General features: G+C 33.8%; 6 protein-coding genes and 1 non-coding gene across 9 annotated transcripts; 1 reads left to right on the top strand and 6 right to left on the bottom strand.

The window, feature by feature from the left end:
- Positions 1-152: 152 nt before the first annotated feature.
- On the bottom strand, positions 153-2,163 carry LOC101245557 (FAS1 domain-containing protein SELMODRAFT_448915-like). Its single transcript, XM_004242085.5, has one exon. It carries the CDS (start codon positions 1,140-1,142, stop codon positions 420-422), a length of 723 nt encoding a protein of 240 aa, XP_004242133.1. The 5' UTR covers positions 1,143-2,163; the 3' UTR covers positions 153-419.
- On the bottom strand, positions 1,492-1,577 carry TRNAY-GUA (transfer RNA tyrosine (anticodon GUA)). The gene is given in 2 exon segments: positions 1,492-1,527; positions 1,541-1,577. It is a non-coding gene; the product is annotated as a tRNA-Tyr (tRNA).
- A 270-nt stretch (positions 2,164-2,433) lies between the features above and the next one.
- LOC101245856 (binding partner of ACD11 1-like) lies at positions 2,434-6,485 on the bottom strand. Its single transcript, XM_004242086.5, has 5 exons — positions 6,166-6,485; positions 5,594-5,697; positions 5,363-5,438; positions 3,460-3,543; positions 2,434-3,372 (listed from the first exon to the last, which is right to left on the bottom strand). The coding sequence occupies exons 1-5, from the start codon at positions 6,169-6,171 to the stop codon at positions 2,548-2,550; spliced, it is 1,095 nt and encodes a 364-aa protein (XP_004242134.1). The 5' UTR covers positions 6,172-6,485; the 3' UTR covers positions 2,434-2,547.
- A 394-nt stretch (positions 6,486-6,879) lies between these two features.
- LOC101246152 (syntaxin-22-like) lies at positions 6,880-8,745 on the top strand. Its single transcript, XM_010324197.4, has 7 exons — positions 6,880-7,276; positions 7,367-7,460; positions 7,542-7,681; positions 7,760-7,828; positions 8,033-8,190; positions 8,299-8,399; positions 8,490-8,745. Exons 1-7 carry the CDS (start codon positions 7,053-7,055, stop codon positions 8,553-8,555), a joined length of 852 nt encoding a protein of 283 aa, XP_010322499.1. The 5' UTR covers positions 6,880-7,052; the 3' UTR covers positions 8,556-8,745.
- A 759-nt stretch (positions 8,746-9,504) lies between these two features.
- LOC101246442 (heat stress transcription factor A-1b-like) lies at positions 9,505-14,076 on the bottom strand. The gene is made up of 3 exons (XM_004242088.5): positions 13,612-14,076; positions 10,923-12,228; positions 9,505-9,912 (listed from the first exon to the last, which is right to left on the bottom strand). Exons 1-2 carry the CDS (start codon positions 13,849-13,851, stop codon positions 11,020-11,022), a joined length of 1,449 nt encoding a protein of 482 aa, XP_004242136.1. The 5' UTR covers positions 13,852-14,076; the 3' UTR covers positions 9,505-9,912; positions 10,923-11,019.
- Positions 14,077-16,022: 1,946 nt separating this feature from the next.
- LOC101262819 (inositol-tetrakisphosphate 1-kinase 1) lies at positions 16,023-19,144 on the bottom strand. The gene has a single exon (XM_004241395.5). It carries the CDS (start codon positions 17,270-17,272, stop codon positions 16,319-16,321), a length of 954 nt encoding a protein of 317 aa, XP_004241443.1. The 5' UTR covers positions 17,273-19,144; the 3' UTR covers positions 16,023-16,318.
- On the bottom strand, positions 19,142-23,145 carry LOC101246732 (WEB family protein At5g16730, chloroplastic-like). Of its 3 annotated transcripts, none has more exons than XM_004242089.5 (3): positions 22,499-23,145; positions 21,830-22,034; positions 19,142-21,620 (listed from the first exon to the last, which is right to left on the bottom strand). In XM_004242089.5, exons 1-3 carry the CDS (start codon positions 22,513-22,515, stop codon positions 19,407-19,409), a joined length of 2,436 nt encoding a protein of 811 aa, XP_004242137.1. In that variant the 5' UTR covers positions 22,516-23,145; the 3' UTR covers positions 19,142-19,406. The 3 variants fall into 3 exon arrangements, with proteins under 3 accessions (XP_004242137.1, XP_019069695.1, XP_069155529.1); XM_019214150.3 differs by having other exon boundaries at positions 21,830-21,925; positions 22,499-22,725; XM_069299428.1 differs by lacking the exon at positions 21,830-22,034 and having other exon boundaries at positions 22,499-22,725.
- Positions 23,146-24,920: the final 1,775 nt, after the last annotated feature.

Genomic DNA, 24,920 nt, shown 5'->3' with positions numbered 1-24,920 from the left:
ACTTTCTCGGAATTTCCCTCTCTAAAAGAGGTCTCATTTCTATCTCTACATTATTCAGTTAACTACTACTACTACTGTTGTGTTATATTTTGGGTTCTACAGATCCTTTCTTTTGCAACCAGTAACTTATAATCATTCCACAGGTTCTGAAATTCAAACCAACACAACAATGCAGAATTGTCAATTAATACTTCAAACCCTTTTAGTACAAAAAGTTGTTTGTGGACTTTATCTAGTTCAAAACATAAGATACATTTAGAGCATCTATAGAAAGTGGCAAAACAAACAACAAAGTTTAAATAGAGTAGAAGTACCATATGCAATAATACAAATTCAGTAATATATCAGTATATCCCCGTTTGGCCTCCATATACAAGCTTGCTCTCTTGCTTTGATTCAGCTAGAAGCCTAAGTTTCGATCAAAGAGATAACTTCACGGCCATCAGCAACCAAATAAGCCCAGTTATTCCGGTTTTACTTAAAGATACTGCAGATTTCAGAGGTGGAGTTGATGATGGAATCGGACTAATGTTGCTACTTACTGGCTGTGCTGCAGATGGTGGTGACATTACAGGAGGTGGTGCAACCAGCCCAAAAGGCGGGATCGTAATGTTATGATCACAAGGTGGAGGCACAGGAAGACTGGTATTATTATGTTCAGATGGCAAAGTGGCACCTTCCAGGACTTGATCAATGCCATGGCATCTGATGGAAGCACTTTTAGTGCAGATATTTGGACTAACGACTCGAGCATTGTTGAGAAACAAATGCATGTATCCAGAATTGTTGACTCTGAGGAAAAGGTCAGGTTTTGAAGTTGGTATCATGGATCCTGTTGGGAAGTGTTGGAGGTGGTCAAAAAGCAACGGTGATGGTAAGGAATGTCGTTGCAAGAAATCTACCACGTTGTTTTCTTGTATTAGTGTTTGGGACAGTGTCTTATCTCTTGGCATCAAGAAAGTGATGTTTCCTTTTACAAGGTCATCAGGGGCCATGTTAATCAGCATTATAAAGGTGAAATAATTTGCTGTCCTCATCTCCTCGATGGCTTGGCGAATGTCTGAGGTACTGTTTGTAGCAGCAGAGACAGATGACAGCAGCAACTTTACAAGGAATGTCAAGATCATATGATATCTGGCCATGTTTGGTTTATTGTTATGTGAATGTGCTGTTAGATTAAAGTTGTTTGATTATGTTATTATGATGGGTAATAAAGAACATATGTGATACACTTAGCTAAATGAAAGCCAAGCTTAAAACATGCAATCTTGCTGCTCCAACAACTAATTAGCCTCATACCTACTGCATGTATATATATGGTAGGTAACTCTGCTAAAAGAGATCGCTCTATATATTTGTTTTTTCTAGCACAAAGAGTGTTGTAATTTTACTTTTTATAATATAATAAAAATAATGTTTTATTTTCTTTAAATGCTAAAAGTGTAAAAAGAAATTAAAATTTGGAGTAGGAAAAAAGAAAATTAAAAAACATCCGACCTGCCGGATTCGAACCAGCGACCTAAGGATTTCAGCACACATACTACAGTCCTCCGCTCTACCAACTGAGCTAAGGTCGGATTTGTTAATGTCTTGCTATCTCACTTAATTAACCGTTTGTTATCTAATTTTTTCTCAAATAAATCATGAATTTTCTAGGATATTATTAAGGATCTCATCGAAAACTTACAGCAGCTCGGTTCTCGTTAGAACAACTACGCTCTTTGATCGAGGTTTATAGTCTTCATATCTATGGAAAAAGGATTCTAAACATTTCTATCGATCCTAACAACAAAAAGAGAAAGATATAATACCTTTCTTAGCTAGCTTAGCGTGCTATAAACCTACAGGAAACAAAAGCCAGATCGAAGATATTTCTTTCCTTCTTTTATACCCCTCTCTTCTTAGTTATTTGCTGCTTAGTACATGCATACTACCTTTTAAAGTTATCGATAAATATTATTTAGAAACTCGAGCAATTGTTTATTCCAATAAGTCAAAATATGTCACATTCTCTAATTACATGCATCAATTAGAACAAGTTTAATATATATACATATATATATAGAGAGAGAGGCATATAATTTTCCTGTTATATACAAATAAACGTATGATCATTGAAATTTACAAGTCCATACCAACTCTTATGCAAAAAGAAAAAAAAAATAAAAGGTACCTCTATAGAATATTTTGAGATTTGACAAGTAAAGAAATCCTACATGCTTTATTTAAAGTCATTACTTTTAGTTTAAATGCAAGGAGTTTAGCATGGAGATGATGCAGAGTTTAATCATAAAAATTAACGGAATTGAAAGGAGGTAATCTGATTTTTCATTTAGTGCAATATTGAAATAGTAATGAATGTCATCTCCTGCAAATCCCTTTTTTTGTTAGAAAAAAATATCTCTCCTACAAGAATCATGTTTAGGCTCAACATACCTAAGAAATAAAATTCCATGTATAAATACCATAGTTGATACATAATGACCTGTGCAAATTCGAATAACAAACTAGCGTAAATCACGCATTTACTTTCAAGATAATGTTGGATTAAGCTTTTGGTGGAAGAGAGGGATTGGTGGATTCCTCAACTCCGGTTTGAGTCTCGGTATGTTCTTGTTTTGCAGAAGTTGCTGCAACTTCTTGCACATCACTTTTAGCAGAAGTTGCAGCATGCTCTTGCACATCACTTTTGGCAGAAGCTGCAGCAAGTTCGTGTACATCACCTTTAGCAGAAGCTGTAGCAAGTTCTTGCACATCACCTTTAGCAGAAGCTGCAGCAAGTTCTTGCACATCACCTTTAGCAGAAGCTGGAGTGAGTTCTTGGACATCACCTTTAGCGGAATCTGCAGCTTGTTGTTGCACACTACCTTTTGTTGAAGTTGCAGTATTTTCTTGTGCATGACCTTTAGTAAAAGTTCTTCTTTCTTCTTCAGCCAGTTTTTCCTTTGTCTTCTGTCCCACTTCCCCGGCAGCCTTAGTGACTCGACTTAATGCACCTGCAGCCCAAGTTACACCGGTCAAAGCATATCTGTTCTTCATGATGGCAGATCCAGCATTGCTAACTGTCTGTTCAGCAGCTGCAAAAGCAGATTTTGACTTTTCTGAGACTTGGAACTTCTGGTCCATTTCTTTCACTTTGTGGTTCACAATCGTCGCTCCTGTAGTGATTTTCTCACTAAGGCCATATTTTTGGTCTATAGAAGCAACTGTGGCTGAGGTAGTGGATGTGATCTTGTGTCTCTCGTCTAGTGCCTTGGCTTTGCCAACTGCGTCCTTGCCCAAGATAAAGCCCTTTGCCAACATGCTGCTGACTACATCCTCTGCCTTTTGAATAGCAGATCCAGCAGCGGGTGCAGTGGTGGTTTCATTTGGCTGCACATATAAATGGTACACCATTTATGGACAATCATGTGATCGATGAAGCCGGAAAGTCTGTTTAAAACATAAAATTATACGTACAACTGGTGATACTGAAGCTGTAGGTGGGAGCTTGTACTCGGGTGCTAGGACTATTGAGATGGACTGATCAACAATTGTAGCTCCCTAAAAACACAAAGTGAGCTTATCAATTGCAAAAGTGGAGCAGTAAAGGGATCATTTGAATAATGTGAAGATACAGACGAAGCAGCTAAAGCACACCATCAAAAACTGGAAACAGCTCATCTTGTAATCAAGCAGCACATAAGCTATGTGAACAACCAACAATACTTATGCTAGAATGCACTTTATCTGTATCTCTAGACTCTATTAAAACACTTCAACTGGATTGAAGAAGAGAAAAAATGATAGTACTGACTTCTCAAGTATAGAAAAATTCCCTTACTCTCTGTAACATCTGAGCAATTCTGACTTTAAATACTAAAATACTGAGAGTATCCACAGAGAAAATTGTCAATAAGATGTTCATTAGAAAAGTGTGCAAGCTCCTTAATTGTGTGCTTCCTTTTAAAAGGACTGGTTGACTTCTACACTATACTAAATGCAATATAATACCTTAAATTTTTCAAACTGCAATTTTCCCTAGAGTTATTTTGATCCTTCTATTAAAGCCATCATGCTGAAGTAAGAAGGCCACACGCAAGTAACATGGACCTAGGCTTTTATGATTTCGTTAGCTACTTTGAACTATTCTCTGGAAGCAATGGGGAGCTTCAAGACTTTAAGCACTTCTATCATCTGCCTAATATATCCCTCTCCACCCTCCCCTACTCACCAAGGAAAAAAATAAGAAAGACAAACTGATAGCTAGTCATGGACAAAAGAAAAAATAATAACAAAAAGACATTAATAATGACAGAGAAAATCCATAACTCACCAAGTCAAGATACAGACAACTATAAGTGCTACCCGAACCAATAAATACTTAAAGGAGGTGAAAACTGGAAGCTCATACAGAAGTTACCCACAATAGGTTGAGGGATGAGTTGTTTGTCTACTTATTTGGCCCTGAGCAATCCTCACCTCAATCCCACATTGGGTTGAGGGATGAGTTGTTTGTCTACTTATTTGCCCACCTCATGAACTAATTTATTGGGATTGAGTTAGGCCCACGGTTCATTCTTTACCGTAAGCTCCTTGTATTAATATGAAATCAGGAATGAAACTTTATCTCCCTCACCCCCCTGTTGGCAAAAATGCTAACATGAACAACCAAAGTTATGTGATGACTCTCAACTGAATCTAGCTTATATGGGACCACTTTGGAACTTCTGTTGTTCCTACAGAAAAGAAAAGGCTCCGAGTGAATAAACCTAATTGAAAAGGAGATACCAACCAGCAGAGCTATGTGAAGTATTTATCCAAGTAATGGATGGATTAGCTCTTAAATCTCCTCAGTTAACGGTCTCACAAGCTTACAAGTGACAGTTTAACCAAGAGAAACAGTACAAACATGAAGCAAATTGTTGCCCCTTAGCGCAGCTGATCCTTTGATGTTCCTTAACATAAACAGTATCCTTTTTTTCATAACCTAGAAAACTTAGCAATCTCATAAATGTAAAAGAGACTCTGAATCTATCTCACATAGATGGAATTATTCGGGACAACCACAAAAGCACAAAGCCACAAACTGTGAGCTAACCTACTTAATGCTATTCTCAGAATTTTGCTATAGGGCGCTAGCTCGTATCATTTTTGATAAAGGATGCTTGCTAACTTAACTAGCACAAAGGTCTTGCACCTTTCATAGAATTTCTGGTGTACACTCCGAGACATAACTATCATAAATTATTCTAAAAGACATTTAATGCCTCCAAAAGTAATACTTCATCAACAAAGATAACAGTTTTTTCATCATTAAAAAAATCAAACTGGCAATTGTAGAAACTTATTAACTATCAAGATCAAGGGGAAGTTTACATACTGAAAGAAGAACTGCGGTCTCTGCACTCTGAGGATCCTTGAATGTTACATAAGCAACTTGTGATCGCTCACTCTCACTATAAAAAAAAAACAAAAAAAAACATGTAAGGTAATAAAAGTAACCATCAATCATCCTCAATAGGCACATACACCCTGTTTTATGACCATATAAAATGTTGTGTAAAGATAAGTTAGATGCTGAAAAATCCAAAAATACTAATTATAAACTAACCCTTTCATCTCTAAATATTCAATATCCCCAGAGAAGGAGAAGAACTCCTTGATATCTTGCTCTTTAGCACCCAAAGAAACATTGTTCACTTGCACTGTTTTAACCTATCATTATAATAAAACAACCAAAAAAATATCAGCAAGACTTTACAACAAAAGGCTTAATAGGTGAAAATCTCATTTACGGTTACGTAATGATAGTAACAATGACTTTATCTATTAAATTTTTCCACTATTTAAAAAAAAAAACAATCTTTCTCATTCTAAATAAACGAAATATTATTATCACCTGATGGATATAATGCCATAAGATTAAAAGTTGTACCTTTCCTATATACTAGTTACAAAAAGGATATAAATAAGAATTATTCTATATTAGTTTAGACTCCATTTGTTTATGTATTTGATATATATATACAAATGAAATTGAATCTCACAGAACAATAATTCAAAAATGATTTATTTCGTCTATTCCATGATCAAACAGGGGAGAATACAGATTATCATCAGCTAATTTGCATTTGTTTGTACCAACAAATTAAAAGAAATAGAGATGTTGAGCTATGCACTTACCGACATGGATCGAGATTAAAAAAAGATAGCAGATCAATCTGAGAAGAATTTGGAGAATATCGAAAGAAGAGAAAAAAAAACAAAATTGGATGAAGAATCCAAAATAGAGATGTAAAAAAAAATAGTAATATTATTATTATGGAGTTAGAAATAGAGCGTGTTATACGCAAAAGTTGGCAAATGTACTCGCTATTTACCTTTACCAGGTGTTTCCAATAAGGCCACACGAATTTAAGTACAAAATAAATTAATTTATCTTCATTTATAATTTATAAAGAATAGAAAGTGTCTACACAAGTTACTTATAAATTGGTAATTTCACTTATATAATATTATTTTCTTTAATCTTTAACAAATAAGGTTAATTTCATTAGTTTAGCATATAAATAAATTTTTATCATGATTATAAATAATTACTTATTGATTGCAAGCTTCTCCAAAAGAGTTGCAGGAGACCTCCACAATTCACTACACAAATGCCAATATTTTCAACCTTTGCATGTAATATGGTTTCTTAAGCTTTGTCGATTCTGACTTACAATTTTTTGGTACACATTATTGGAATACCAAGTTTAAATAAGTATATTTTTGGTACTTGGATAACACCTGGAAGAGGTAATATTAGTAAATGATAAAACTGAAGACAAAACTCAACAGCAAAACAGAAATAGCAGAGGCGTTAAAGCTAATGCACCTTCTTCCTTTCGTCGTTTTGTACTCTCTAGTATTAAATATTTTTACTTGCACGGCACATTGCCCAATGCCCACTTCTCCTGCTTTTTTCTTGCAATTCGAAAGCAACCTCCTCCTTGTAGACGCAGATTTCTGATTCATTTACAGCACACCAACAAAAAGAAAAACTACTCTCATTTTTGTGTGTTTTCAAAATGAGCTTTGAAGATCTTGAATCAGGAAGCTCATTGTATGTTCAAGGAGGAAGTAGATCATGGGAACGACAAACGACACAAGCCATCACAAATCCATCTGCTTCTGATAATCGTCAATCCATAGTAGTTGGTGTGTTTCAAATAAACACAGCTTTGACAAACTTTCAACGCCTAGTTAACACCCTTGGAACACCCAAAGACACTCTTCAACTCCGTCACAAGCTGTAAAGACTTGTACTCTGTGTTCCTTGATGAAGCGCATTTTACACTGGTGCATGTGTTAACATGGTTTAGTTTCTTGCTTTTCTCTGCAGCCACAGTACAAGACAGCAAATTGCAGAATTGATAAAAGAAACTTCGGCTAACCTAAAGCAAGCCATTGGATCAAATCGACATTCTCAATCTAGTGTAAGTGGATGAATTATTTGAACAAGAAAGTGAAGATAGAAGAACGGGAATCTTGTGAGTAATGTTTATTTTAAACTTCAGGTCACCAAGAAGATCGCCAATGCTAAGCTTGCTAAGGATTTCCAATCTGTTCTTAAAAAGTTCCAAAGAGCTCAGCAACTTGCAGCACAGAGAGAGGCAGCTTTCACTCCTTCCATTTCCCAGGAGATCAATTCATCCAGGTAATTAACTTCTGCCAACTTTCTTTCTTAGCCCGGATATATGATCTTATCTTCACATCTTACATTTGTATTTTGCAGAAGCATAGAGATTCAGATAAGTTCATCTATCAGTCCCGAGAGCAGTTCTATCCTTCTGGAATCCAAAAGGTTAGGAGATAACTAAGTACACACTCCTTTTTGGGATTTGTTGATCGATAATGTATATGTTAAGAAACTTTATTTCAGCACCCACGTTTCAGGATGGCAAGGCAAGTTGCTGTAATCTTATTTTTTCTTTCTATTTTCCCAAATTCTTTATGCTGCCACCAGTTCTTTTGCTCATGGTGAACCCTGGCTTTACTTCTATGGCAGACAGGACGTCGTACAATTGGAACATGAGATTGTTTTTAACAAAGCCATCATAGAAGAAAGAGAGCAAGGAATGATAGAAATCCAGCAACAGATTGGTGAACTGAATGAGATGTTCAAGGATTTAGCTCTATTGGTCCATGAACAAGGAACTATGCTCGGTTAGCCAATATCTCTATCTGATCCGATCCTTTGTCCTTCTTCCTCCGAAGTTCTAACCATAACTAACCTTATTAATGAATCTAACATCCTAAAAAACCATCTTCCAGATGATATAAGTTCTAATATTGGGAGTTCTCATGATGCAACTGCACAAGCTGCAAAGCAACTTACCAAAGCATCGAAAATCCAACAATGTAATTCATCTACGGTAAGAGTCTATATTGCACCCAGTCCTATGATAGCTTACAGATTGCCTTTAGCTTGGCGCAAAATTGATACTTACAAGTTTTCTTTGCAGAGCTGCTTGTTGTTGGTGATATTTGGGGTCATCCTGCTAATAATAATTGTACTGGTGCTAGCATAAAGAGTTCTCTTCCAAGTTACTAAATTGAGATGTTGTAGTTTTTTCATCTCTCAAGTGTATGGGTTCGATTGTTCTACCTGCATCAGTCTGCTAATGTAGATAATTTGTATGTCAGTATGATCTTCAAGGTACAGATGTACAGTATTCGAATTATAGACATTGGGAACTATTTGCGTTCAGTGTGCTACCACATTGTGACTATTGTACGTAATCTTACCTTTCATTTCAACAAGAGCTTATCCCTAGGCTTGAACTTATGACCTCTTTGGTCATAAGATGACAACTCTTACCATAGCAATAAAGCTCTTCCTTTCAATGATCCAGATATAGTCACAAATTGGTATTCGACAATCGCATTAGCAAGTAAATTACAAGTACAGCCATTTTTTCTAGTACTTCAGAGACGGTAAGAAGTAGCTTGGTAGGAGGATACCGTCCCAGCATTATCCTCCAAGTCCTCCCTTAGCTCACTGACATTTTTCCTTCCTTGCTAGACTAGTGGTTCTATACCTAATTTACATAACCAAAAGGGTAAAACTATTTATTTCTTGAGCTTCATCCATCCACCTGATCCCAACAAAGGCAAAAATCAATTGATTCAACAGGCAAGAAAAGATATTACCAACGTCTAACCAGAGGCAGGCAAAACCAAATACCTATTGGCTATTGCGATTGATCCTTTCTGACTGCATTCAATCGAGAAAACTGATATCTTTCACAATTGAGTGCATGTGAGGACTAATCTGCTATCAGAGTGGGTATTAATCTCCATCAAACATTGGTAATCCAGTAAAACTTTACCCACACGGTGTTTACACCAAACCATAACCCAAATGAAACATTTCCACATGCGCAAATAAAGGTTCTTCCTCTATTTCTCATAACATAGCAAGCAACAAAGAGAATATAACCAAACTAATGGCTGCAAACTAAAAACGACCACAAATACTTAAGACATTCAGAATGACCACATATTAATCTAATAATGAGATGCTGGGAAAGGAAATACATTCATGACTGTTAAGCTCATCATATCTCGAAAGAGAATCGACTATATGATGGGAGAAATCTGCTTAAAGTAACCTTTGCAGATTAACAGTATCACATTTTCTTGAAAGTTATACTTACATCTGTATCAAATCCTCATTGTCATTATATTATATTTAAAAGAACTTCTATATATTCCACCAGTGACAATCTTTTAGCAACCTTTCCAGCCCCCGCATGGTAACTTGGATATCCAAATAGTCAATGTGTTTGAATCAAAAATGCATTAGGCATATAACATATTTATCTACTCAACTTCGTCTGTGGCGAAGATCAGTCCGCTGTCAGTCCACCAGTACAGCGCATTCACCTGACAAAAAACACAGAAACATGATGAGAAACTAAAAGCCCCTATGCTCTCTCCAAGCATACCAAAGGTTTTAGTAGTTGTGCTCAAAGCAAAAATATATGTTTTAAAGATTAAAACATGCATACTAGACCTAATAATAGAAGGTCCTGAAAGGAATTGGAGAAATATTGAAACCTGACTCCACCTCGAGATGTCATCCACCCACCCACATAATGCACAATGTATTTATAGATATAAAACCAATGTAACATCTCTGTTCCCACTACAAATAAGAATTAACTCAACAATAGATTTCATGCAACCAGAAGGCTGTTAGAAGCTTACAGAGTCACATAGATCTATACATTGAAAGTGAGATTCCTCGTTTTTAACAGAGAAAATGAAAAAAACTAGTCTCTTATGTTTGGGGGTTGGTCTAAACCTGCAAGTGAATCTCCTTTATGTTAGCAGCATACAGAGTCACGTACTAAGGCTGTTATTGATGGTACAAGTGAGAGAAAAAATGTTCATCCATTCCCTAATTCATATATTTGAGGGTCAAAGAAAGCAAATGGTGTATTTAATTGGCTTGAATTTTTTTTTTCTTAAGGTATGAATAGGGGGGGAATAAATCTGGAGAAGTTCATTCTGATGGTTCTCTTCAGTTTAAACAGCTAATTGGTGACCATGCCTCTCATGAGCCAACTGCATCAAAGCACCAAGTATTCTAATAATAATAGAGAGCCAAAGTGATCAATGGCAGTAAACATGAAAGGCTAAAACTACTTGGATGTATATATAAAGAATCATTTTAGACCTTCCCCCAAATCATAAGAGAGAATTTTATCATTTTCTTTTGAGTTATGCATGTATAAGTTTTTTACATAAGCTAGAATTACAAAAACTTCGGATAAAAGAAAATGTTGCGTAAAAATCAAAATTAAAAGAAATGGTAAGAATTTTGCAAGGGTTTGTCGGAGGGATAGGAAAATAATAAGCTCATTATAGTGAATAGCAAACAAAATTTCTACCTTTGATGTTTTCCGGATTCAGCTAAAATTCACAATTTCATTCACTATGAGAGCCTGATGCGAGAAGTCCCATCTGTTAAGTAAGATGACTCATATGCTACAGTTTATCACAATCACTCTCTTGAACTTCTGGAACATCCTCTTCTTTTGATAAACCATCGTCTAATGCTAGAGAACCAATCTCATCCTTATCACCAGTGAGAGGGCTTGCTAAAAGAATCTGGTCCCAGAAAGTGTCATTTATGCCTGGAAGCTTAGGCATCTCATCCGAGAAGACATCATCCATAGAAAATCCATCAGGGATAATAGATGTTACATCATCCACAATATCTTGCATTGTTTCAATGTATGGCATATCCCCGGTCTCCGGCCGCTTAAGGTTAGTTATTTCATGAGTTTCCGGTGTATTGAAGCCATGTCCTGAAAATTCAGGGTTCACATTGTCCGTCTTAGAGTAGAGCGCATTTAATTCAGGAAACTGAGGGACCTTGGCTTGCCCAGGAACCAGACTAGGGGAATACTGGATCTCAGGAATGACAGATAAACTAGAGTTGAATGGAAATCCTGAATCTGACATCAGATGAGATTGTGAAGAAGTTGCCAATTGCGAAAGAGTAACCTCAGAAATATGAGGGGATATACCACCAGTCTCTAATGTATTTTCAAAAGAACGGGCACGATTAGTCAAGAAACCATGTGTATTCTTAACTATGGTCTCCAATCTACCAGATGTATTAGTTTTCAGGAGCTTCTGCAGCAATGCTTTTGCTGCCTCATTCATTAAAGGCTGGTAACGGACTATCTGCCTGTCACGCAAAGTACTGACCTGCTTGGCTGCATAATTTTCTTCTTCCTGGTTGGGGAATCTCCTCTTCTTATTCATCCCAGGAATGCGCCTTTTACCTTCATTCTGTTGATGAACCAGTTCAGCTATAAAGCCAGGGCTCTGCAAGGCCTTAGCAAGGAATGTCATCGCTTGCTGTTCCCTTTGCTCCATTAACTGAAGACGCTGCCCAACATTCTCCAAGCGGTGATCTGTTGCCTTCTGCTGCTGCCTCAAACTGACTAGCTCCTCCATATGAATGCTTTTATCTATTTTAAGCCTTTCCACCTCTTCTTCAATTCCAATCTTGCCAACTTCAACACAAGATCCAACAGATAAACTTTGCACTTGGGAGGCAGTCTCCTGATGAACCTGCATTTGAGAGGGTTTTCGCCTACTTATAGTCTTCAAGAGGTGCTTCTGGCCTCTAAGAAATCCCTCATTTGCAAATTCCCAGCAGTCTGGATCAACCTTCTTGTAACCCTGGTTGATGAAAGGGGATAGCAAACTGTAAAAAGAGTACACGCTGCCCAACATATACAAAGAATGTTTGTAACTGAAATACACAGACAACAGAGAATGACAACACTGTATTAAGTATTAACTGCACTACACAAGAAAACAATTTACAATTCCCTCGTCATAATTAGAAGAGATTCTCATCGTCAATATATTACTTAGAACATTGAAACCTGGACAGAATTGTTGCAGTATCACATAGGTACACTTCATTTGGTGTCTTGAAATTGTTATTCAGCAGACAGGACTAGCAAATGATTGGATTGCTAAAATAAGAAGTTGGGAATGGAGTCATGTGAGATTGTAATACTCGTATTGTGATTTGTATATATCAACTTTTTCCAACAAAAATGTCTTCGCTTGGTTACAATTTAGTAAATATTTCAGCACATGCAACTAACACATTGTAAAACGAAAATATTGATATTACTTATTTTTCTCTTCTTTTTTTTTTTTTTGTGGTGGGGTAAACCAGACCTTTTTTTCCTGTTGGAATACTGTTATCCCATGAGAAAACATTACAAGCCCTTAACCCAACTTTGCAAAACACACCAAACACTGAAATTACCATTTATCTTCCAAATATTGAATTCAAGATAGGCCCTAAGCTTCCAGGAGATTAAGTCTGTTCTACTAACACTGCAGACTTTGAGCTTCCAGGCACTTTGTCTTTGAACCTCCTTGGTGCTCCTACTCTAAATATATAGAAGACCTTTTACAGATAACATTTGCATAAATAGCGATAGCCTCAAGTCACCCCAGTTTTTCTATTTACGATATTCACCATGGCCAACTAATAATCAGTTTACACAGCGCATAATTTGCTAACTATGAAACTGAATAGCAGGAAGGATTACTCAATGTAACTGAAATATACTAATCAGAAATTCTCGTCTAATTAGATAGAAAGTTTTTGCCTATTTGCTCAAATTTTGCAACATCTTTCCAACTCAATACGCTAATCATATATAATCTCAGGATAAGATATCAACAAATAGAAGACAAATAAGCTATCTTATAGTAAGAGCTAGAACACAAGCGATCCAAGTAAAAACACCTAAAACAACTAATATACAGAAAAAGGTAAATCAATCTAGCAGAAACAATCACTATATTAATCAGCTGTGTGTCTCAAAATTATCAGTATATTTCCAATTCATTCAGACGAATACTTCAACATACACCAATCCACATTAGCTACATCAGAAACCAATTCAACACTTAAAAGAAGTGGTTTATTTAGGGTTTAAGTAAATTGCTGCAAACACGAACATCACAAGCAAATGCATAAATTTTGTAAGGGCGATGAAACAAAGAAGAATTTTATTTATAATTAATTTTACTAACATAAATATTCAACTGCCTGACGAAGCTGGAAAAGTTATTGTGCTTAAAATACTTTGGCAAAACATCCCTTGAGAACTCCGGCACATTCCATACCACGAAACTGTTATTACTCTTACTCCACGACACAACAGCGTCCGTCGACCGATCATCCACCATGTCATACGTTTTGCTCAGAAAAGGCGGAACCGAATTTCCTATCTCATGAACTCCTCCTTTAGTTTTTTCGCCGTCCGGCGACATTCTAACGGTTTATTCACCTGGTATACACAGAGAGTGAGATACGAAGAAGCAGTAGAAAATGGTTTGTAGGTCTCGCGATTCGAGGAGATGGTGAGAGAGAAGATTGGTTTGGGAAAAAAAGAGTGATAAAATAGAAAGTAGCAGAGTGCAGAGTGAATTACTCAAAGAATAAATGCGCCCACCACTTTTGTTCCCATTTACTTGTCAACCATTTTTTTTTTGTCTATTAATTCGAATAAGCGCCGAGTTGGCTTATTTAGAGCTTCAAAATCGAATTCAAAAAAACAGTTATTCTTAAAAAAAAATTAAGTATTAGTAATTTGAAGTCTTATTTCAATGGATTAATTAATAATTTTTTAGTAAATTATTAAATTATATTATTCGATATATAACGTTTGATTAATTGATAAATCAATAGTCTAATTTAATTTGCGAATAATTTTTTATCAAAGATTTTCTTATATTTAAAAATCAAAATTAAAAGATCAAGTAAATTATCCGCTATACGCTTCACTATGTTGTTTGATGATTACTTATCGACCATTAGTTGTTCTAAAATGAAAAGACCCGTACATAAAGTTTAATTAGTTATTAAAATTAACTAACGTGATTAAAAAACTAAAGAGTTTATAAAATAAAACTAATCTGATCCTTTCCTTATTAATTACAAGTTTTTAGAAAATGTATAAAAATTATTTTAAATAGGAATAACTGAATAACGAAATACTATTATATTAGAGATTATGTTAACGAGATTGATTTGGTTTGGAAGTACCGTAAGGATTCGTAAGGCAAGTTCTTAGTAATATAAAAATGAATACATAATTTCTTGTTAAATGTGGGAATAATGTCTTAAAAATTATTACTCCTATCACATAGTGTATATTGTATAATTTGAAAATAAGTGTTTGCTTCTTTTTGAGAAATTTTTTTATTAAGAGGGGTTGCTTTGGAAATTAGTTTGTATTTAATTTGTTCATGACTAATATCCTTACTTTTTCTTAATATTCTATTATGCATAAATAACCCATAAATTTGATATAATTCATGTATTTACATTTACAAAAGAGAGAAGGTAGGAACTAGACATTATTTTAAATAAATAAATGCAAAATCTTTGGGGAATTATATATGTACCTCTCTAGCTAACCAGCCAAACCATAAATGAAAGAGGAAGTAGGAGGTAATCTACGATAGACCGGCTAAAGGTGTTAAAATTTATTTATTTATTTCATATTAAAATACGTTTAATAATCATATGAAATAATTGTGATTTGTCATAAATATTGAAGACATTGAATAAACTATTTTCAATTCTAGTTGGGGGTACTACGTGTATTGATTTCTGTTAAAATTTCTCTTAAAAGAAGCATCTCAAATATATCGAAAATTTCAGAAATATTTATAAAGCAATCAAACTTAAATCATATTTGAGAAATCTGCCACAAATAACTCTCGAATCATAGAAAAATTAAGGAAGTAATTTAAAATTTGTTAGAAAAACAAAAATTCTACCTAAAGAAAGATAAAAAGATTACCAACTTCACCTAAACGTTACAACATATTATATTTATCATTTATAGTTAGCTGAGTGAGAATTAATTACACGACTTTAAAGGTTAAAATCATTCTGATTAAGTCAAGAAAGTGGTGCTTCCTTTCATGGACATTATTCCTCCACGGATAGAAATGGACAAAGAAGGATGTTTGAAAAAATTGCGCTTACCTAGAAAACAGCCATTTATTCTAAATTCTTATTATAAGTATTAATTATTTATATACATCTTTGAGGTCTTTTTTAAAAAAATTTAATTTTATATTAAGATAATGAGATAAATATGAACTTGGTCACATATATACATAAAATTTGTTTATATAGGAGAATGCAATTAAGGAAATGAAGATCTTATTCTTATGAACGATTTTAGAACTTGTTAGTATTTTTCTTTGTAAAAAAATAAATAATAATATATCCTAATTATCGTCGTTCAAAAACTAAAGTATATATGCCGTTGATATTGACTAATTTTGTGAGTAATCGGTGCAAGCAGGGATGTCTAGTTCTACGATTGCTTGAACCAATGACCAACAAAGGCAACCAAAATATTGAACAAGATAGAAAAATGGCTCAGGCAATCTCAATATTGAACATGAATTGAAAAAAAAAACAATTCCTCAAAATTGAAAACTTCATTCAACAGAAGAGTAAAAACTTTGAAGTATTATCATCCGGTTCCAAATTATTCCACATCTCATTAACTAAACTAAAGAAAAAAGGAGAATGAAAGAGAAACGCATCAATTGCTCCAAAACTCAGTAGACTTTTACCTTACAGTTTTACGAAATAAGAGCAGTTAGCCTCTTTTGATTCACATTTACTTCAGCATCATCTGCCAGCTGAGGTAAAACAGTAAAAGAGCTTAACTGTATAACCAGTATACAGGGCTAAAATGATCTCATAAGAGGCCTAACGGGACTCGTTGTTTAGCTTCTCGCGTGCAATATCTAGGAAAAATGCAGTCATCATAGTCTCATAGTTTGGGATTTTAGCATAGCCAGGGAAATAATTGATATCAATAACAAGATATCGATTCCCAACTTTTTCATCTCTAATCATATCAAAGTTAAAAAGATGCAACTTCAAAGCATCCCTCAACTGATTGGCTACATCTGTCACAAATCTTGACGGAGGCATCACCGCCTTCTCAATCAGTTCAGCAAAAGTATCATCATTCTGATCTTGAGCAGTTAAATTAGATATCTGCGAAAACGATATCAGATTCTCTAACATTCCCAATTTCTCCTCCGGAATGTCAGGCAATGACCTCCTTTTCACACATTTAACATGTTCCCCAGCTACATAAACCTTGAAAATAACGCCTCCATGATTCACAAATTCCTGTAAAACAATTGGGGGTTTCAGCCCTTGTAACCCTTCCGGCTTCAAAACCAAAGACATTTGATGAGAATCCGCAGAGCCATTCGCAATCAACGGCTTAGCAATGACAGGGAAATGTAACCCTTGACTAGTAATAGCGTCTAAAAGGGATTCTGAATTTTCTCCAACGAAAATCTGAATAGGGATTCCGATAGTTTCGCTGTCTCCGGCGATTTTCAATTCGTTAACGACGTCAAGCATTGTGAGCCGATTATGAAGCTTTTCAATGGCGTCGATTGGATCTACTATAATGGCGGTTGGGTTCTGAAGCGCGAATTCTTCTAACTGCTTCCTCCATTCTGGACCATATAGCTTGTGGAATATACAATCAAAAGGACCTTGTTCGATTAATGGTTTGTCAAGATCGATTGGCACTAAATCAATACCATTTTCTTGGGCATGATTGATGAGTGAATCTTGAATAAAGCTTGAAACTTTCTTCGATGCAAGTACGTAACCAAAACGAAATCGCCTTTCAGACATAGCTGTTTATCAAAGTGAATTATTGAATTGAGAGCGATGAAAAACAAGAAAATGTTGAAGATGGGATTTTGATTTTTGACTAATAATTTTGGGTAAAGAGATTCTGTTTCTTGGGAGCAAAAATTGTATCAAGACACGTGGCAGGTGCGATGTTCGAGAACTTTGAAAGTTGCGCCACACGTGGCATTTAATTTTGATTCATATGACACAAATTCATAGCCCCTCCACCGCCCAAACTTGATTGGACATCAAATCTTTAATTAGAAAGGTTATTTAAAATAGAGAAAATGCATAAATATATTATCGAATTTTTAGAAAAGATCATTGCTAATAAATAAAAGATTTATTTATGTTATTTTTTTAACTTTAATTTTATAAAATTAGTTTTTACACATCAAATAAGGTGTAACACTTTTTTATTAGTGTTTTTGTATCAAATTTTTCTTTTTTTGCTTTTACATTCCTAAGAATACGTGAGAACATTAATAATTTCCAAATTTCAAATTTATTCAATTCTTCTTGAATCGCTTGAAAATTCAAATTCTTTTGAGCTCAAATTCAACCTAACTCAACAAGATCAATTAAAATTTCTTTAAAGTTTTAAAACTTCACATTCTTCAGTGATAGATTTTCCACAACTTCAAATCATTTGAAATTTTGAACATAAACTCAAAAAATACTAGCTAACAAGGATCTAATGTAAAAAACTACAGAACAAGAATCAAAGAAATTTTGAAGTTTTTTGGGGACTAATTTTGTTTTTTGGAATATATTTTTTGCAAATGATGTTAGAATTTTATTTTTTTTAAAAAAAAAATTAATGATGTAGCTGAAATTTGAGATGATTTCGTAAAAAATTGAAGATGTTAGAAAATTTAGGAGTTATTTATGTTCTTCATGTTTTCTTGTTATTTTTAGAGAAAAACAAGTAAAAAATATACATTTGATTCAAAAATGTCAATACAAAAGTATTAAATCTTGTTTGATGTGTAAAAATAATTTTACAAAATTGGAGTTAAAAAAATCGCATGGATAAACCTTTTCTTTAATAACAATGTCATAAATAGGTCAAACTTTTACCGAATGACATAAATAAGTCTTTACTAAAAATTTAATTACATATTTAAGCCTTTTTTCTTTAATATATTTGCGTTATTTTTAATTTGTGGTAAAAATTTATATTACAAAGTGAAAAATAATGGACACTCACTCATAATATAATTTCACCATGCTATTACTTTCGTCTACTTGTAAATTGGAATTGTCATAGTTGTAAGATTAAATATTATATAAAGGAAGACATTATTACTAAGAAGAGTTAAAGTATTCAGTCATAAATTAATTTTTATCTCTTTGTCTTAATCGTTAGCGATAAAATTATTTTAGAAAATATGTGATAGGAAAAATCAATTTATAGAGATTATGACTTAATATCACTGATATGTCTATTAAGTAATTAGTGCAGGGACAAGATCTATTCATTATTACATATTATGACTTGTATTACAAGTAAATTTAGGCCATAAGTAAGAAATAATTAATAATTATTCTTACATTAGTTTCTTTTCGTAGAGTCAACTATAAAATTTTGACTAACATTTTATGATATACTTTTTCATTATATTGACATGTAAAAATTGCAATTTATAGTACTTTTCATATAGTTTTTTTAATATCTAACTTTTTTATTTAAAATATCAAAACTAATGTAATCTAATTTATTTTTGAAAAGTAGTAAATTTGAGTTTTAAAAATCGCAACATGACGAATAAAATTGGATGAAAGAAATAAATGATAAAATCTTATTGAGAGCATCATTTCAGAATAGATCATGTAATTAATATGAACATTTAATATAACGCGGAAAAGAAAAAGAAATAACCTCACCAGTTTCACTTTGATAAATGTTGAAAGCAAGTGCAATTGAGAAACCAAATATATAGACAAACAAAGCTGAAAGAAATGGTGAGAAAATATTAAGGATATTCCTAACATGACAAATTGTAATTGAGAACCAAATCCCTCCAAATAATAACAGAAAACTAAAAATAGGACAACTTTTTTTTTCCTTATGTAATTAAGCCCCTATTTGAAGATATAAACAAAAATAAGAAAACAGTTGATAACTGATCATTTACTTCTGGCTGCTGGTGTTTTTCTTCTTCAGTAGACTTCCAAATTTATGAAACAATGGTTTTTTCTTCTTCTGATTTTGTTTCTTAGTAGGAGATGTGCCACCATTCTCGGACAACTCTGATTTCTCTTCTTGTTCTGCCTCTCTTTCCCACATTTTATGCTCATCTATTGTCAAAACATCATCTTCCTTTGCTTTGCTCTCAAGTTTATTTAGTTTTTCGTTTGAATTATCGATAACTTTAGAGGCCTTAAGATCATATTCATCATGTGAGGTGATTTTGACTTGATCAGGCTTTTTATCAACTGGTTGTTCAGATTGATAAGTTGAAAATTCCATCATAGGCTTCTCTATTTGATCAGAGAATTTCACTACTTTTGGGAGCATGTTGTAGTTTTTTTGGCTATCAGAAAGCTCTACATTTACTTCAGGTTCATTTTTGGTTAATGATTCTTCAAGCAACATTGACAAGTCCTCAACTTTCTTCAACGATGCAGCTTCTCTACTTCGAAGCTCCTCATTTTCGCAAACAATATTCTGCACTTCATTTTCTTTGTCCGCTAAGCGTTCCTTCAATCTCATGCTCTCGTCTTTTGCTTCACCAAGGACCTCTTTTAAAAAGGTTACCTCAGATTCAGATTTCCTTAGGGAATTCTTCAAATAAGCTTCTTCGTCTTTTTTGGCAGAAGCTTGATCCTCGGCATCTTTTAGCAGGTTTACTAGCCGGTTGATTTCTTTTCTCATTGATGAATTTTCTTCTTCAGTTTTATTCATGCAACTTATCAGATGAAGCTCCTTTTCCTCCCACTCAGCCTTCCATTTCTCTAGTCCTTCTTTCGATTGTTCGATGGAATTGGTAAGAACATCAAGTTTCTCTTTTGCTTCGTCAAGCATGCTTTCATACTTCTCCTCTTTTGCTTTCAATTCCAACTTCAAATCTTCAAGTTGAGTTTCATAACGTTCATGTTGATCATCTTGGTTAGACAATAACCTCTCTTTGGCTTCTCTTGCTTCTGAAGAAACCTCATGCAAAGCTGATGCCAAACTTTCCATTGCCTTCTTACTTTTTTCTTCCTCCTCCTTAGAGCTTTCCAAATCATTTACCAGTCTGTTTTTTTCTTCTAGCAGTGTTTGAGCACTGGTTGCTGCTAGCCTTTCATTCTCCATAGCCTGAATTTTCTCCTCCTTCACTGTTTCAAGATCACACACAAGAGAATCCAACTTCTTTCTCAACTCAGATGCCTCTTCCTTAGCCATTTGAGTGTAATGTTCTGAATCCTCAAGATCGCCTTTCTGCCTCGCCATTGACATTTCCAGTATCCGCACCTTCTCCTTGAGATATGCAATCTCAGATTCTGCATCATGCACCAAATCATTGCTTGCTTCCAGTTGTTTCATGACCGACTCAAGGGTTGTTGATGCAGATCTCTCTAAATGGTGTGCTTCCTCAGCCTGAGCATCTAGTTCTTCGACCTTCTTCTTCCATTCCTCCAATACATAACAAGCGGAAGATTCAGCCATCTTAGCAGCCTCCAAATTGGCATTAAGTTGTTTCACAATAGCTTCTTTTTCCACCAATTGAGCTTCATAACTTTTTGCTTTCTCGAGTTCTTCTTTCAGTGTTTCTATCTCAAGTGTCAGATCTTCCACCAGCTTATTCTTCTCATTAACCTCCGTTTCATTCCAAGAGATCCTGGAATCAAGCAAAGATTTCAATCTCACTAACTCAGCTGAGAGAATTTCCACCTTCTCTGCATGAGTTTCAGCAATTTTTGCAGCATCCTCAGCATTGCTAAGTGCCTTATTTTTGACCTCACAAGCCATGGCTAATTCGCGTTTTACACGTTGAAGTTCCTGTGTAGCAGAGAGCAGAGAAGCCACATCCACAGCATATTGATTCCTCACAGCTTCAACTTCATTCATCCATTCCTCTTCTTTCTTTTGAGCAGCTTCAATCCCCACCTGTTCCATCTCAACAGCACGAAACATTTCAATTTCAGAGTTCTCTTCAGCTTGCTTTCGAGCTACCAAAGCTTCTCTCAGCTTCTTGTTTGCTTCCTCAGACAATTTCTGAGCTTCCTTCACTTCTTCAAGAGCTTGCTCTTTTTCCTTTTCAGCCAAAACCAACATCTCCTTGGCCTTCTTAAGATCTTCTCGAGCAACATTTAATTCAGCTTGCAGTTCTGATGGCTTCAGGATCCGCGTTGGCTTTTTCTGATAAGTTTAAAATCACGCAAGTAATGTAAATAAGAATGCATAGGTTATAAAACACAGAAAAACGTTTCATCCAGACACTACTATAAATTAAACTTTCATGAAGAACTTCCTTTATTCGACGTAATGTCATAAGCATGATCAAGGCAATGCAACTCAAATTACATCACCTTACACACATAACATAAAATGGATTTGGATGAACTCACATTAGGTAGAGCACTGATCTTAGAGGTCTGCCGTTCCACTGAAGGCTTAGAAGTATTAACAGATCTAACAGTCCTATCAACTGAACGATGCAAATTCTGCAATGAAGAGGGTGAATCAGCATCAGATTTATCTATTCCCCTGCTCACTCTACTGATCCGCGGAGTTACTGGTGTCGAATTACTAGGAGTTCCATTTGAAGTTGATCTAGTGCAAGTTCAAATACACCACAATTAGATAAACCTGATACTCCAAGCAATTCAAAAAAAGCAAAATCACAACATCAACCCCTTTCTTTCCCCACCCCCGAACTCCACAGCATCCATTTAGTAATTTGCAAAGGAAATTAGAACAATCCATGCCAAAGTTGGAAACTTTTTATCAAAATGTAGTATCCAACCTATCTTTTTCTCCTTATTTATCGTGCTCTTTTCACTTTTGGGCAACATTACCAATCAAGAAGTAGATGCACCAGTAAACTTTGCCAAAATGAGTGAAATTTTAGATCCTTAGATCAAGCCAGATACCATAACAAGGCAACATTCAAATACAAGATGCTTAAAATCATAGACGAGGGACCAAGAAAGAGGGCCAAAAAAAAACGGTTACAGACTTACAGACATGTTAAAATTGTAAAGACAACTCATAAATTCAGATCCATAAGCACTTACTTGATTTTACTAGACATATTGGCTGTTGAAGAGAAACAAGAATACTACTTTATCAACACAAACGAAGATTTGCTGACATTTATCTTCATAACAAGGAGAAAAATGCAACACAGAGATGAACAAAAAGATTTATCAAGAATGTTACTTTTAGCACTGATGGAATAAAGGGAAAAATTTTACAGAGAAAAAAAAAGATCATTTGGGTTGGTGATCAGCCATAGTAGAGCAGTTATACTACCCTTTTTTTTTTCTATATCAGTTGCAGCTTTTGAATTGGAAGAAGGAATTTACAAGGCTACCCTTCCCTGCTTTCAGTAAAAAGGTATTTTTGCTTTAGCTACAGGGGTAGTATTAGTAATAACACGTTTCCTTTATTTCAGTTTACGTGACACATTTTAACTTTTAAAATTCAAATAAGTTTTTTGAATCGTCAATTATTGTGGTTTTAATACTCTTTTACCAAAAAGTTTGAAGATTTCATGAATAAACTTAAACTGTTTGAGTGTCGAAAAATGAAATGGAACCAAAGAACAAAGGGAGTATTATTATCAATCTACTTGTTTTTTGCTTTTTGCAGGTGATAAAAGATGAAGAATGGGTCAGGCAGGTTTGGTGTTGTTTTCAAATGGTCTATTTCTATAATGCTTACTTTTCTTTTACAGAAAGGAAAAGGATAGTCTTCTTATATAGAATTAACCAACTTTATTAAGTAATCAATAATCATACACCCTCTTCAATATTTTTGTTAACTAATATTGACATTCTTTAAGTTTAATAAATTGATGTAAGTCGTTTGATACGATGGGACCTTGTTCTTGTTGTCCCTACAACAAAGCACATAAAGAGTCCTTGCGGATTAGTCTATTAAAAGTCGTTGATTAATATATTTTTGATGTTGAAGTTAAATTTATAAATAAAAATAATTATGTATTTACATAAAAGATGTTAAAATTAATAATAAGCAAAAGTGGAACCCAACAAATAATGCAGCGGATATAATATTATTGTTATACAACCATATCATTTAATGGACTCGATTCCTTTTCATTTCTTTCTTCTCCATTTTCCTCAAGTTCTTATTTAGATGTATGATACCTAAGTTATTTAAATATTTAACGTTTAGATTAATTAACTTTCTTAATCAAAAAAAAAGTATGCTAATTAACCATGATTAAAAAGATATTTAAGATTTCCAACTTTAGTAAGAAAATATTAATTTTCCAATTTTTTGAGAAGAAATGGATTTACTTCAATTATATAGCATTAAACTTTTGATATGAAAAGAGTTCTTCTAAGTTTAACAACCTAGAGTGACGATAGAAGATATATACATTTTTTTAAAAAAAAAATTATATCTATTTCTTGGAAAAGTTTGTCTAACTTTAATTTTCTTTGATGCTTTATGGGAAAGTAATTTTTAATACATTTTATTTAATATCTAAATACTTAAAAATCTATTTTATGATTTACAATATTTTTCTCCGTAAAATAACTTATTTCAATATTTATTTTAAATTGACACGAATTTAGTCTACGAAGAATTTTATTTTTTTTTGGTAAATAGAAAAATTGGAAATAACGAAAATGAGTTGAACTATAGTAAAACGATAATTGTGAGATGATTTTTTTGTAATAATAATTAGATAGATTGAAATGGCAATATATATATATATATATCCTTTTAATCATGATTAAGGTATTTGATTATATAAAATATACAACATTAATATTTAAATGATACAAGTGTCATACGTCTAAGTAGTAACTTGGAAAAAATTGATAGAAGGGAAATGGAGAGAAGCAAGGTTCCTATTTAGTTACTAAATACAATTTTTTGATGTGCAAATTTGATATTTTGTATGAATTCAATTACTTGAAGCTCTTAAGAATTTCCTCAGGCGGAAAACAAATTATGTCAACCCCTCAAAGCTTTCTAAAGTTTATGGAGTAAATAAATTCATATTTTACTTTCAATTATTCTCAACTTGCATTTTTTCACTTTAGATTTCATGTTACTTGTTATACTTTAATTTTAATATAATCATAATACATATACTATTTACATGGAGCGCGTGTCAATATTATTAGAGATATTTACGGATCGGTTGAATCGATTATTGATCAAAACCAAACTAACTTAATTGATTTTAAAAGTATCAAAATCAAATATGCTATACATTTATCAATTTGGTGGTTATAGGTTTTGATTTGGTTTGGTTATAACTATACATAATAATAAAATAAACAATTTATTCAAAATGTGAAAAAAGTAACAACAATTCATTTGGAACGAAAGATAGTTAGAATGACTGAAATTAATAAATGTTCTATCACTGAATTGGCCTAGAAAGATGAGACAGTAACATTTCCAGTCATATAAAGAATAGTCATGAACACTCATATCCATGAAATTAATGAGATA

Source organism: Solanum lycopersicum, chromosome 6 (assembly GCF_036512215.1).
Source record: "Solanum lycopersicum chromosome 6, SLM_r2.1".
Taxonomy (NCBI): domain Eukaryota; kingdom Viridiplantae; phylum Streptophyta; class Magnoliopsida; order Solanales; family Solanaceae; genus Solanum; species Solanum lycopersicum.
Note: the sequence above shows the minus strand (reverse complement) of the source record. Positions and strands in the feature narration are given on the sequence as shown.